General features: G+C 36.5%; 1 protein-coding gene across 1 annotated transcript in view; it reads left to right on the forward strand.

The window, feature by feature from the left end:
- The window catches only part of PRIM2 (DNA primase subunit 2), a 103248-nt gene that overhangs the window by 51329 nt on the left and 37044 nt on the right, over positions 1-14875 (forward strand). Inside the window, exons 8-10 of the mRNA XM_007420059.3 lie at positions 7034-7101; positions 8379-8451; positions 10296-10481. Coding sequence (XP_007420121.1) covers positions 7034-7101; positions 8379-8451; positions 10296-10481 — 327 coding nt within the window. The remainder of the gene's footprint in view (positions 1-7033; positions 7102-8378; positions 8452-10295; positions 10482-14875) is intronic.

The raw sequence follows: 14875 nt of genomic DNA on the forward strand, positions 1-14875 counted from the left end.
TAGGATTAAATAAAGTTATGAAACAGCAAACTTTGTAGGAGTTTTCCAGACTGGAAGAAAAAACAACGGCTGTAGTCCGGAATGTAAATATGTAAAACTGCTCTGGGCCATGTTAAGGGTGACACCAAAATGGAATAATGTATTGTAATTTTTGTTCATAATATATAAAATTTCTCATGTAGGTTGTTCTGTGGGAGGGTCTGGTGTTGCAAGGTTATGTTGGGTCTGTGAAATAATAATTGGGTTCTAAATCCACTATTGCATGATAAGGAAAAACTTTTTGCTGACACACAATGGCTCAGATATCACACTCCCTAGGAATTAAGTCATTATTTTGTTGGAATACTTAGTCATCACTAAATTGTAAATGGGAGTAATCTTCTATAGAATATTATTAGTAAATCTGTCCCAGTACTTATGCTTCTGTTCTGATTTGCATTATACAGATTTTGAATGTAGTGATTTTCTTTTCTTTAATAATAAAGGAACCATCCACTCATCAGGAAAGTGAGGGAATTAAAGTTTTTGTTAAAGAACCTGCTTTAAGTCATACAACTTTTTTTTTTAATTAGGTGCCTTGGTTTTTACTGTTTTTCATCAAAGAAAATATATTTCAAATTGTTTAAACTGTTCTTAATTTTGCATTAATTAAAATGTTTATTCTGCCATTTGATTTATCTTCATGATAAAAGATGTTAGTTTTCCATTAAGAAAACCAAAGCCAATTCTTTAAATGGGATTACTATTACTTTTATTTGTATATTTGGAAGTTGAACAACAGTATCTAGAAATGCATAGCGCTAAAATATAAGTTTTTCCTAGCTAAGATTGCTTATTTTCAGTATTTGTCAAGAATAAGAAGATATTAAAGGTTGAAATCAAACTCCAAAAATGGATCAGCATTGAAATGTCAACTATCTAATTGTAGCAGTATACCAGCATACAAAACCACGGTCTAATATTGATTTCCCTGGTTGCATAACATTTGCATTGTGACATTTGGCTTCAGTATTAACAAAGTAGTTGTTTCTTGATCAATCATTTTTTGGTATTACATGCCAAACAATCACTCAGTGTGACCTATTTGAAATTGCATATTAACTCTTGGGCAAAAGTGATTTTTTATTGTAAACCTGGAGCATGAATTGTGAAAAAGATGTAATTTGTAAACACAGATATAAAGCTATATAATATTTTTTTTTATCAAGCATCACATGCAGGCAAATTAGTTTCAACAGTGCAGTCTCATATATAAATTATGCATGTGTCTGTATGTATGTGCTCTCTTTCTCTCTCTCTCTCTCTCTCTCACACACACACACACACACACAAACACACACACACACACGGTTAACACATTCCTATGGCAAATAGTTCTGCATCTCTTTCTAGGTTTTCTATAGAATTAAATTTATCTGTGTCTTTTTCTTTTTTCCATAATGCTTTCTGATGTGGGAGATACTACTATCCTTCCCAGAAATTCAGAGGGACTTGCGTTTTTCCAGTCCTAACATTTTATTGTAATAGCAAACCTGCAATTTATAGAGGGAAAAAAAGAGCTGGTCCAAAGTCACCCCAGAGGCTAAACTATTCTTGACAAGCAGGAAAAGAAATCATAAATGTTGTGAGAAAGTTGATAAATGGTAAGGCTGCAGGCGTAGATGGTGAAACCAGAAAAATATTAAATATGCTTATAGAGTGGCTGTAAGACTCGTTAAATATACGGTATATGAATATCTATTTGAAGACTGCATCTATGCCTAATGATTGGGAAAATGCTGTTACTCTTTTATACAAAAGGAAAGGTAGCAAGTGAATGCAAAAACTACAAGGGGCTTAGTTAGTTGTGCCTGGGAAAATTTTTGGCAGAATTTTGATTGAAAGGGTTTGAGAGGTGGCAATGAGCAAAAATGTATTAAGTACAATGTGGGTTTATGCCAGGCAGGGAACGTGCAAACCAGATATTTGTTCTCCAGGTCACTGAAAAATGTATGCATGTGAGAAAGAAAGTTTATCACATGTTCGTTGATTTAAAGAAACTATGTGATAACGTGAACTATGGAATTTTTGCAAGAATATGGAGTTGAAAGCTGAAGAATTCAGTAAGAGTAGTGTATGCTGAAATAAAGCATGTGTGAGATTAGAATGCTTAGCAAATGGTTCAGTGCTGAACAGAGAATAGGAAAAGGATGTGTGATCTCCCTTTCGTTGTTTAATATATTTATAGATAAGTGTACAAAGAATACAATGTCTACATATGGAACACTAATGTGGTTTACCTTTGTACGTACACTATGCTGTGTTGTTGACTAAAAGTTTAAATGCTTTGTAGTGAATGTTAGATTAATGGAAAATGGTTGAATGATTGCAAATTATACATAAATAGCAAACGAAAAAGAGCAAATTGATGAATATGTGTATCTTATTAGAACATGTACTAAAGTTGGGAGATTACTGCTAGAAAGTAGCATGTTATGAGGAATACATGTTATTAGAAACAAAAATAGCTCTGTTTGGGACCATGCTTCAGCCCAGTTTCTCATGTAGAAGTGAGAGTTAAGTAGGCCAGAAGAAACAGAAGTGAATTAAATGCAATGGGAATGAGTGTGATATTTAATACTTAAGTGTGTGTGATATAACAAAGAAGGTCAAGAATGAATGGGTGCTGAATGAATATGAAGTATGTGGAGGTGTTTTGGTCATATAAAGTGAATAAAGATTGACTTGGAAAATATATGAACAAAGGGTGAATAGATGAAGAGGAAGGAGAAGGAGAAGAATTTGACTGGTTGAAATGGATAAGAGAAGTGAGAAGTTTGATTCATACATTGTCTTTTGTTTATTAATGGCAGGATGTGATGGAAGGAAGGATAATTTGCAAAGGCAGGATTATAAGGAGAGGTATAGATAATGGTGGTGATATAAATTATATTACTTAATTTTTCCTATTTTTTCTCTTATCTCCTGGTTTAATTTGCTCACTACTTCCCTCTTTTTTTCTCTGTTTTACATAATATTGCTTACCTCAGAAGGGAGTAGAATGGGTATATCTAATGGACCAAAGTCACTCTAGAAGCTAAACTGCACTTGATAAGTGTTGGAGAGAAAACACATGAGTACCACAGCTCCCTCAGCTGTTTTTATAGTAAGGTTCATCCCAGTTTGTCCGTCTACTCAATCAAGAGCACAGTCACAATAATCAGTCTCCAAAATAGAAACAGAACCTGGTCAGTCACACAAAGGACACACTAGCAATGCTCCCAAGGTGAAAGGCCCCCTCCTACTGCCAAATACAGGCAATATATACTTTATAGGAATGAAGAGACTCAAAGTACGAAGAGAATATTCATTATGAGGTAGGTGTCAAACACTCCATATTGAGATACAGATGAAATCATAGTAAGATAAGCATCTGTATTAGAAAAATACGCACTAAGCAATTTCTTATCTGTACTGTGCTATATGGTAGGCTGTACCAAATGCACAAATGTCTCTATTGTCCTACATAAGCATATCCTTGGATGAGGGTTGGCTCCAATGTAGTGTCCTGCAGTTGTGATTTACCTCAACTCCGATTGCCCCAAGCCACTTGTGTTGCCTAAGGTGCTGGACATTATAAACCAGCATGATTGGTAGGGGTGAATTTGGCAAAGGCTTCTCTACTCCAATTTGAATAAAGCAGGAGAAAGTATGTGACCCGATGGATAGGGAAGTGCTTTAGAGTCTCTCCCCCACCCAACCCTGTGCTTTACATTTTATAGAGGTGGGGGAAATACACTGATCTCCTAGCATCATGCATTTTTTTGCTCCTTAGTGAAGAATGATTTGAAATAATTGAATGCAAATAATTCAACTGCATTTTTGGTTGTTATTTTTCTTTACATTCAACAAAAGAAATTGATTATCATACTGAAGCATGATAATTCATTATTATAATTGCTGTTTAACAGGATTTTGTGCTGATGTTATAGTCTCTCCTGTGATTTGTAAATCTCTGACTTTTTAACAGACATGGTGTATATATTATCTTGACATGAGGAATGTGAAATGCAGGAATATTGTTCCAGTGTATTGCATTTTTGCTCCTCTTTGGCATAAAATGCATAATATGTGGGATTGTCAGTTATAAAAGAAAGTGGCTGCTGTTCAAGCTTGTCTTTTGCTTGCTTGTCTCGTTATTAATCAAACAATCCCAATCTGCACTGAAAAGCACAAAATACATGTACTGAAAACCAATCAACCAGATTCATCTCTTATATTCTTCTTTACTAATGGGACTGGTAAGGATTTGTACTAGGTATGTAGTTGCGTGCAAATCCATTTTCTAAGCATCAGTTTGTTACATCATAAATTACTGAGTAATAACAGTGTACATTTTGTGTTTAAAATTGCAATGGCATTGTATTTAACCATAGGAATTATAATTTTAGTTTCGATGATTATGTTTAAAGTAATTGCCTTTTTTTTTTCACCTTTTGCCTTTCCTATTTCTCTAGTTGTTTTTTAAGAATTGGGATGGCCTTAGTGTACATGTTTTTCCTGGACAATATCTCAGACCTGACGTACCATGTGAAATTGTCTTGGGAAGATATTTGGCAGAATTTTTTCTTAGGGAGCAAACACCAACCAGAGAGCTAATTCACAAAATTAGCTATAATGTGTGTTGCTTGGTTGTGTCTTAACATATTATGTGAATCTAGTCATCATGAATTTAAATCATAGTTTATTATTTAATATGTTATGCAAACCTAGCCAGCTGTCTTATAATCAGTAACTATGGTTAAACAAACTGGCATTTGGTGTGATGTATGAACTAGGTAGACAAATGGTTGGACTCTACATAATGCAGTTTAACGTTTTTATGCATTCAGTCTTCCTATGTTGTATTTCCATTTAATTTACCTGTGTAAAGTCACACTAAGTTTCCTATCATTTGTAAATCTTGTTAAGATATAATGTCTAGAGATTGGTTTACAGGGATGCACAAAAGGAGATGCAGACATTTGATTAAAGAATATCAAAAATAGAGAAGGGAAGGGGATATCTCTATTCTTCTCTCTTAACCAGTCTTCAGAATCTACAATTAATAATAAAGGGTATTAACTAACTATAGGAAATCAAATTGGGGAGTAGTGTTACTTCCTAAGGCAACATTGTCTTAGCGCTGAATCTCAGTCTTCCAACCGGTGTTTCTCTTCACCAGGCAGCCATTCAGTCAGGTTCTCAGTCTGTTGCATATGTTGATTAAATGAATCTCCTCCTCTGTCCTTTGGCAGTTGAGATGGAAGCTACAGTGGGGCAAAAAAGTATTTAGTCAGCCACCAATTGTGCAAGTTCTCCCACTTAAAAAGATGAGAGAGGCCTGTAATTTTCATCATAGGTATACCTCAACTATGAGACACAAAATGGGGAAATAAATCCAGAAAATCACATTGTCTGATTTTTAAAGAATTTATTTGCAAATCATGGTGGAAAATAAGTATTTGGTCACCTACAAACAAGCAAGATGTCTGGCTCTCACAGACCTGCAACTACTTCTTTAAGAGGCTCCTCTGTCCTCCACTCGTTACCTGTAGTAATGGCACCTGTTTGACCTTGTTATCAGTATAAAAGACACCTGTCCACAACCTCAAACAGTCACACTCCAAACTCCACTTTGGCCAAGACCAAAGAGCTGTTGAAGGACACCAGGAACAAAATTGTAGACCTGCACTGGGCTGGGAAGACTGAATCTGCAATAGGCAAGCAGCTTGGTGTGAAGAAATCAACTGTGGGAGCAATAATTAGAAAATGGAAGACATACAAGACCACTGATAATCTCCCTTGATCTGGGGTTCCATGCAAGATCTCACCCTGTGTGGTCAAAATGATCACAAGAATGGTGAGCAAAAATCCCAGAACCACATGGGGGGACCTAGTGAATGACCTGCAGAGAGCTGGGACCAAAGTAACAAAGGCTACCATCAGTAACACACTATGCTGCCAGGGACTCAAATCCTGCAGTGCCAGATGTATCCCCCTGCTTAAGCCAGTACATGTCTGGGCCCATCTGAAGTTTGCTAGAGAGCATTTGGATGATCTAGAAGAGGATTGGGAGAATGTCATATGGTTTTTGTCCCAAGTAGAGGGCAAACCTTTAGAATATGGGGCATTTTGTTCCCAATTTAGAATACTTGGAAAGCTGTTCCAAAGCTCAGAATGTTTTGAGTTTGGTTTGTTTTTCAGGTCCATGGCTTAATGCAAATATTCTAAAAATAATGTAGTAGCACTATAAATATAGATGGTTGTTTCCCTTTCTAAAGGAGAAGCATGTCAAAGCTTTCCTGCTTTTCCCTTTGCTTCTGATGGTCCTCCAGTTGCTTTTTTTTTTTTTTGCTGTCCTGAACCACCAAGATCATCTCAGCAAAGCCTCAAGTGGAGTAGAATAAAACTGCCTGAATATGACAAGGTCTATTTATAAGTTGGTCTATCACACCAAGTGCAACAGGTGGCATTCAGTATATTTTTCAGCTATTGGCCTGTCCCACCCCCCAATACAAGAGTGTTTAACTTTATGGCATGTTAGGTTTATTAGTGTTTTATTTTTTTCCAAAGTAATGTAAGTTACTGTACCTAGGAAGGGTTTTGTTCTTAGAAGTGTCAAGAATATTTTAAATAAATGAATAATATAAATGGTAAACAAATGGTACTTATAGAGGATGTAATGGACAGATTAATTCTTTATTACAGTCCCAGACCAGCTTTCATGAGGGAGGTAATGATAATAGTGATAGAAAAAGAGATATTGACTGCTGTTTCTTGAGAACAGGATCAGCAAGAAAGAGAAGGTAAAAGGCACAGTGAAAAGCTGATTCTCTGGATCAGGTGGATGAGTTAGGAAATAAGGTATCTGTCTCACTGGTAACTCTCTGTGTGGGTATATGTATGTACAGTATGTATGTATGTACAGTATGTATATGTGTGTGTGTGTGTATATCTATATCTACATAGATACATCTAGTTATTGCTCAGCAACTTTTTTGCTCATTTTTAGCTAACAGCACGATCACTGCCTATGGTACAAACTGACGAGAGACTTCAACCCCTGCTCAGTCACCTCAGGTAATGAAAATACAGTAAAACCTCAATTTAGTGGTCCATTTGGGGGAGAAGAGGTTATTAGAATATACTTCTGAAAGTCCACCATCCACACAGTTTGCCTCATTTGTACAAATCAGGGCTGGTTTGGGAAGCTGAGGGAATTTAATTTTTATTCTTTCTGATTTAAAAAATATGAAGACATTTTTGTGGTCCCTAGGCACTGTGCCTATTGTGCCTAATGGATAAGTTGGTCCTGTATTCTGGGCCAAAGGCAGAATGGGATCATTTTATCTCCTCCCATAATTGGTCACATCAGCTCTGCATGCAGAATAATCTAATCCTGGGTACAGGGTGAGGAATACATATAAAGAGGAGCACTCTGCTGTTCTTTAGACTCTGCAGACCATGGAATTTACAGGGGAAGGCAATAAAAGTGATTTAAATAAACAAGAAGAAAATAGATATTAATAAGCTTTTTTATTTACAAATGGTTAATTTGGCAATGGATTCATTCCAACTTTATCTTCAAAGATACTATTTCAATACTTGTACATCAACTTCAGTAACAAAGAAGTAATAGGACTATTTTTACATAATGAGCTTGCCATGGCAGAGAATTAGCAATGTTGTTGTCATGCAACATCTGTTTCCAGTCAACACTTCAGACTTCTCCCTTAGGTAATCATTGGCTCACACTTGGAAAATGATATTTTGCCCTTGAAAAAGGGGCTTTATTTTAATATTCCCCTTTACTCAGAATTTAAAAAAAAACATAATAATGAAACTATAGCTGCTTATTATTTATCTTTGTGTTGTAGTTCCTCATACTGCCAAATCATATCTTAGTAGAAATATTATCATTTGAAAAATTTAAGAAAAGATTACGTTCTATGGCTAGAATAGGAAATATCTGAGAGGTCTATACCTGAATTGTACCAAGAAAAAAAAAAAGTATTCAACAATTGTTTTCATATGCTTTATTAGATTTCAAATAATCTGCTTCTACTTGAAGTCTAATGTTCTTCTAAAGTGTGGTTTTGAACAACTTCATAGTTAGAAATAGTTCCAAATAAATGTATCCTGGTAATCAGAAAAAGACTTAAGTTCTCCAAGAAGGAGGAATTATTTTAAAGTCAGTATCTAACGTATTTATTTTTTGAATACTAGTTTTGAAATATTGCTTTTAAAATGTATGTAAACAAAAATACTTGGCCTTGGGTTCCCATGGTAACAACAAAAACGCCTTTTTAAATTCTAAAAATAACATTTACTACTTTTCTTCTTTTTCCACATCATAGCCATGCATATGTTGGTCCAGATTATACTAGTGAAAATGCAATGGGGAAAATTTCATTGGAACAAATTGATGCTGTAAGTATAATGCATCCAACTCACTATAGTTAAACTGAGTAATTTTGTCTACGCACCTCAGTGTATTCATAGTGTCTCAAATGTACTGATGACAACATTCATTTAGAGATTATGATGGGCTGTATATAAAGAATTGCATTAAAATAACTCATAGAACAATGTATGTTTGAATGAAGGAAAGTAGGTTTAAGTATAAGAAACAAAAAGTGAATATGAGTAACACCCAGGAGCATAAGTAGAGCTCTGTGGGCCCCAAAGCAAACCTTTCATATGAGCCCTCCCCATTTGTGAGAGAGTTTAGGCAGTGAGCCCCTACCTCTGGCCACAGCTATTAAGGATGGGCAGAAGAAACCAAAGAGAATCATCACTAGGGCACCTTTTCTCAGCTGCTGCTGCAGCAGTAGTAGACCAACAAGGTTATCCTCTTACCTATTAAATCATGCAAGCATCCCTTCCTCTCTCCTGTTCAATTTCCTGCAATTATGCCCTCTTCCCTCAGAAGACTACCCCCAACTTGGCTGGCTGCCTGAAAATTTTATCTCTTAGTCTTATCACAACTGGTTTCAAAACCTGCTTCATATTTCTTATCAGCCAATATTTCTTATCAGCTTGTTGTATCTGCTGAAAGGAGGGAGATGTGTGTGTGTGTATTGTAGTACAGGTACTTCTTGCTTAAGGACCACAATTGGGACCTGAATTTAGGTCACTAAGCGATGTGGTTGTTAAGCGAATCATCACGTGACTGGACCCAATTTTATGACCTTTTTTGTGGCAGCCATTAAGCAAATCACTGTGGTCATTAAGTGAATTGTGGTTATTAAGGAATCACACAGTCATTAAGTGAATTACACGGTACCCCATTGATTTTGCTTGCCAGAAGCTGGCTAGGAAGATCACAAATGCTGACCACTTGACCCCAGAACACTGCAACCATAATAAGTGTGAGCTGGTTGCCAAGCTCCTGGATCATGATCACATGGCTGCAGGGATGCTGTGATGGTTGTAACTTTGGGCACCAGTCATAAGAAACCTTTTTAGCACTGTTGTAATTTTGAATGGTCGCTAAATGAATGGCTATTAAGGGAGGACTACCTGTATGCATTTGTGAGACAGAATGGTTAGTATTTGCAGATGGTGGGATCTTATTTTACAAGAAATCAGTTTTAATTGGTAGTTACTAGTTCAGTTACTAGAGATGTATATTTTTGTGTTGACCCTGCCCTCTTTTGGAGTGGATATATATACAAAGACAAGTGTGTTACATGCACATATACATGGAGGCCAGGAGTGGTTTTGGCTGACATTGGTGATACCAAAGTTGACAAGGTGGGAAAGCCAGATGCTGCACAGAAATATTTATCTGTGTTGATCTTTTTTTTTCTATGCATGCTTCCTGGTGGTGGTAGAATATCAAATTTAGCCTTGTCTTCCTTTCAAATAAATAATGGTAAACAGCTTTAAATGAATAGAAAAATAGCCCCAGATAACTGATATCTGTGACATTAATTTAGAATATGTTAGAGGGAGGGACAGTAAAGATACTATCAAAATAGAATCAGACTCTAGATTAATTACCCATATTGATTTATGTATTTTACTAGAATTAATAAAATTTTAATACCTTTTAACATCTGTTCTCCATTTAATCTTGCATTTGTACAAAAAAGAAGTTAGATCTAAATGCTTATGGTATATTGAAATTGTGAAATAGAGTGTTTCCTTAGTTCCTGTAATCTATGCATATGTTCTCTTCTCAAATTCTTCATCTTTCTGGTTGGTGATCAAAATACAGCCTGTAAGCTAATGTAGTCAGCAGATCATTAATACAAGTTTTCTTGTTGCAGCTTTCAGTTAAATCATTTCCTCTCTGCATGCGCCAGCTCCACAAAGCGCTGCGTGAGAACCATCATCTCCGTCATGGAGGCCGTATGCAATATGGCTTATTTCTCAAGGGCATTGGCTTAACATTAGAGCAAGCTCTGCAGTTCTGGAAATCTGAATTCATCAGAGGAAAAGTAGATGCAGACAAGGTAAATGAGTTGTTGAGAACAATGCTCAGCTCTTAACAGTTCTCTTCGGAACACTTCTATAGTCCACAACCATTGTCCATGCACACTAAAACATCTGTTTAGTTTACATAAACAGTAAAGACAAAAGCAGCAGTTGCTTTTGCATCCTCTCTGCACAGTAGGATCTCATCAGGATTCTTTTCTCATTATAAGTTTGTATGGTTAGTTTACTTTGTTTGCAAAGATTACAAAAAGAAAATAGGAATTATCTGTAGTGTAGAAAAGCATTGATATACTGATACCAATATTTATCTTATTTATTTACTAATGCTTCTGTACTGCCCAATACCCAGAGACTCTAAGTGGCTTACAGAACACTACAGTAACCATTAAAATAAAAATAAAAAATCCCACAAACCATACCAAGCCATTGCACAGTGGTGGGCTAAATATGCATATCCCCAAATGGCTTCTTAATCAACCAAATCTTTAGGGCCCTTCAAAAGCCAAATAAGGTGGAGGATGTCTGGATATTGAGGAGTCATCTGTTTCAAAGCAATCATTACCAAGAAGGCTCTGTTCCTGGGGTCCATATAGGTAGTATTCCCTCAGAGAAGGAACCCTCACGATCTTTCCAGTCTCACTAGGTGGGTAGATCCAATCCAGAGAATGTGGCCTTGTAGATATCAAGTCCTGAGCCTCCTTCCTTCCTTCCTTCCTTCCTTCCTTCCTTCCTTCCTTCCTTCCTTCCTTCCTTCCTTCCTTCCTTCCTTCCTTCCTTTTTACTTGTTTACAGAGTTTATAAGCCACTCCAATGAATGATATACAAATGCCCCAAGTCTGTAATTTGGGTTAAAATAAATGCATCATGAATTAAAACCAAGATCATGCATTATAAAACAACCACATACCTCTTGAGTCAAACATTCTGGTAACACAATTATAAAGAATTATTATTATTCCTAAAAATTGGACATGCTACAACAAAGACGGAACATATTATCATATGTGGTGGTTATTCAAAAGTATTGGAAAGAAATACATCAAAACCAAAAAATTCTGAAAATAAAATTTGATTTAAAACCACAAATATTTTTACTAGATATGATCCCAGAGGATATAAATAAAAAACAATACAAGTTTGGAGAATATGTGGCAGTGGTAAAATTGACTGTATATATTTAGTACAAGTCTAACCAACTTCAAGCAGGAATGGTTCCCTTATATACAACACATTAAACAGCAAGACAAGCTTAGACACTTAGAATGTGTTTTTTGAAGAAAAAGAGAAACTCCTTAAAAAATAATTAGAATGATCCAAATAGAAATGAGCTGTAATCACAGATGTCCAAAGCATAGTATAAAAGTATTTAAGTATCAATTAGCAATGGGGGTCGTGGGAGAAGGGGAGGAGAGTCTATTAGAATGCTTTTTTCTATTATTTTCCCCCTTTTTTGTTTTTCCTTTTTAATTTTTTTAATCAAATTTTCACTTCCACCTTTATTCTAGTGTAATGTTTATTTTATATATGTATATGTATTCCTTTCTCTTTTCTTTGTTTTTGCATTTTTTGCTTTTTATTTAATTAATAAAAACACAAAACCAGAAAAAAATTATCCTTCCAGAGTCATAGTAACCCATTCCCAAAGTTGGGTGAAATAGCCAAGTCTTTACACATTTTCTGAAGATCAGGCAGAAGGGGGCCATCTGAATGCCTTGAATGGATTACTATTCCAGAGGAGGGACACAGTGACTGATAAGGCATGTGTCCATGGCCCTGAAGGTGGCAATCTCTGATGGAGGGAACGTATAACAAGCCTGCTCTTATCAGGTAGGCGTATGTTATTGGAAGAGGGCAGTTCCATAGATACTAAGAGCAATATATAACCTTGAGTGCATTTGTCTTCATGGAGCCTTTCCTTTCTGCTATTTCTCCCATCCAGCCATTTCCAGCATGCCCCAAATTTAGTCTAGCAGTTCTCGCAACTCTCCAAAATAGTTTTTAAGGATGCTTGATAGATGGACTGCAGGGTAGAAGGAGAATCTGTCCTGCTAAAGTTGTACACTCTGCTGGCAGACAGACATGGTTGGATTTTATTGTTCTCACCAAGCATTGTCTTCAGTCCTTTAACTTTACAGTAGATAAGAACTATTTGCCAATTCTGGAGAATACAATGTTTGAAGCTTAGAGATTTCAGGCTTTTCTGGTGACCTACAATTTCAAGTTGTTCAGCAGTTAAAAGATTTGAAATTTAAAAATAAAATCTTTGAGGCAACATTTGACAAGTAAACTCAAATAATCTTCAGGCTTAGAAGTTGTAGGTAGTGTAAAACGCTGAAAGGAACATCTTACTGTGAACATGTTAGACCTGTTCCAAAGGCAGTGCACTGGCTGCTGGTTTACTACCCAAATAGGTTCAAGATACTTGTAATGACATACAGAGGTCTTTTTAACTTAAGTCATGGCTCTCTAGCAAAGTACTTGCTCCCTGATGCTTCTGGTTGTCATTTAAGATCTAGTGGGAATGTCTTCCTCAGGATGCCACATCTGCCAGGAATTCGATATGACAAGCCAAGAGAGAACATTCTCAATGCAAGTACTCTTTTAGTGCCTTGGTTGGCATGAAGCATTGCAAGTTTTCAGCTCCACCTTAAATTAAATTTTCTTGAAGTTATACCCTACCTTTCTATTTGTATAATACAATTATATGACTATTTAAAAGTACAAAGTTTAAAACATAACTCTTTTATATCCATATAAATCCATATCCAGTATCCATAAAATAATGAACAATTAAAACCTTGACAATACAGATATATTTTTGCCGTTTTCCTAAATATTGGGAGCCACATGCACTTCCTTGGGAAGCACATTCCATAGTCTGTGAGCTATACAGGGGAAGGCCCTTGCCCACATACCCAGTAGCCAAGTAACTGGCAGTTGATGTTTTTTTCCCAAAGGGCCTTTCCCGCTGAGCTAAGTAACTCGGCAGGTTCATAGTAGGAAAGGAAATTCCTCAGAGAATTAGGCCTTAAGCTATTCAGAGGTTTAAAGGTCAACTCCAACACTTTGAATAGTGTCTAATAGGTAACTGGCAGCTAGTACAGATGCTTCAGTACAGATGTTTTGTGATTCCTGTACCCTGTATTTCCAGACACATACATCTCTCTCTCTCTCTCTCCAATTATACATTGACTCTGAGCAATATACATAATACATATCAAAATATCGCTAACAACAATCCCATATAACACTACTGTACTTGCACTGCAGTAGTTAAGACAGGTTTTAACTAAGGCAAAGCTAACCATTGCCAAGTCCTGTGATGGAATGGAATTATGAAGGCCAGACTCAGGGAGAAAAACGTTTCCTTTCATCTCCTGAGGCGAGAGGGAGAGATAAGAGGATGAGACTGGCACCTCCCTGAGGAATTCACAATGTTGTGGCTGGCATTATTTGGGAACTGGGGTTTCAGTCTGGGAAGATTCTTGCTAGAGGTTGTAGCTAATAAACATTGCTGGACTGAATTTACATGGTCTCTTGGAGTTCCTTGGGCTAGGCCTGACAGTCCAACTGGTTCAGGCAGGGTCTTAGTTGGTACACTAGCTATAGTTTTGCAAATGTGCTCCTTGTGATGTCATCACCTGCAAATCCAGTGATATCTGGGGACGAGGAGTATTCTCAAACTTTCTCTTTTGAGGAGTGCAATATCATTCAGTCCCTACTTACAAGAACCTCTAGTGTTGAAAGATGAAGACAGATCAGCACTCTGATCATTATTAAAACAGAAGGCTACAGGAATTGATGGAGTATCTACAGAAAATATGGCAAGCAACAAAAGAAGAGTCTATACAGGTTTTAACCAGACTATTCCAGCAAATCTGGAAAAAGATACAGTGGCCAACAAATTGGTAGAGGTCAGTCTACATACCAATACCAAAGAAAGGAGATTTAACAGATTGCTCAAACTATGGCACAATATCCTTTATTTTACATGCTTACAAAATAATGCTCACGGTTATTCAACACAGATTAGAGTCCTACATGGAAAGTGAAATGCCAGATGTTCAGGGTGATTTTAGAAAAGATCAAGCAACAAGAGATGTTATTGGTGATGCATGGTGGATAATTGAGTAAGCAAAAGAATACCCAAAAGAAGTCAAGATGTGCTCCATTGACTACAAAACAGCCTTTGATTGTACTGACCATGTCAAGCTGTGGAATGTCCTTGGGAAAATGGGAGTCCCAGAACATCTCATTGTTCTCATGTGAAACCTATACAGGACAGGAAGCCACAATCTACATGGAACATGGTGAAACAGACTGGCTCCAGCTGGCAAAGCTGTAAGGCAAGGCTGTATAGTCTCTTCTTATTTATTCAACCAATACGCTGAATATATACTGAGGGAAGTTG

The sequence above is a fragment of the Python bivittatus genome, unplaced genomic scaffold (assembly GCF_059951505.1).
Source record: "Python bivittatus isolate LINGU-HERP-01145 unplaced genomic scaffold, Pbiv_v1 ctg000020_np1212, whole genome shotgun sequence".
NCBI lineage: Eukaryota > Metazoa > Chordata > Lepidosauria > Squamata > Pythonidae > Python > Python bivittatus.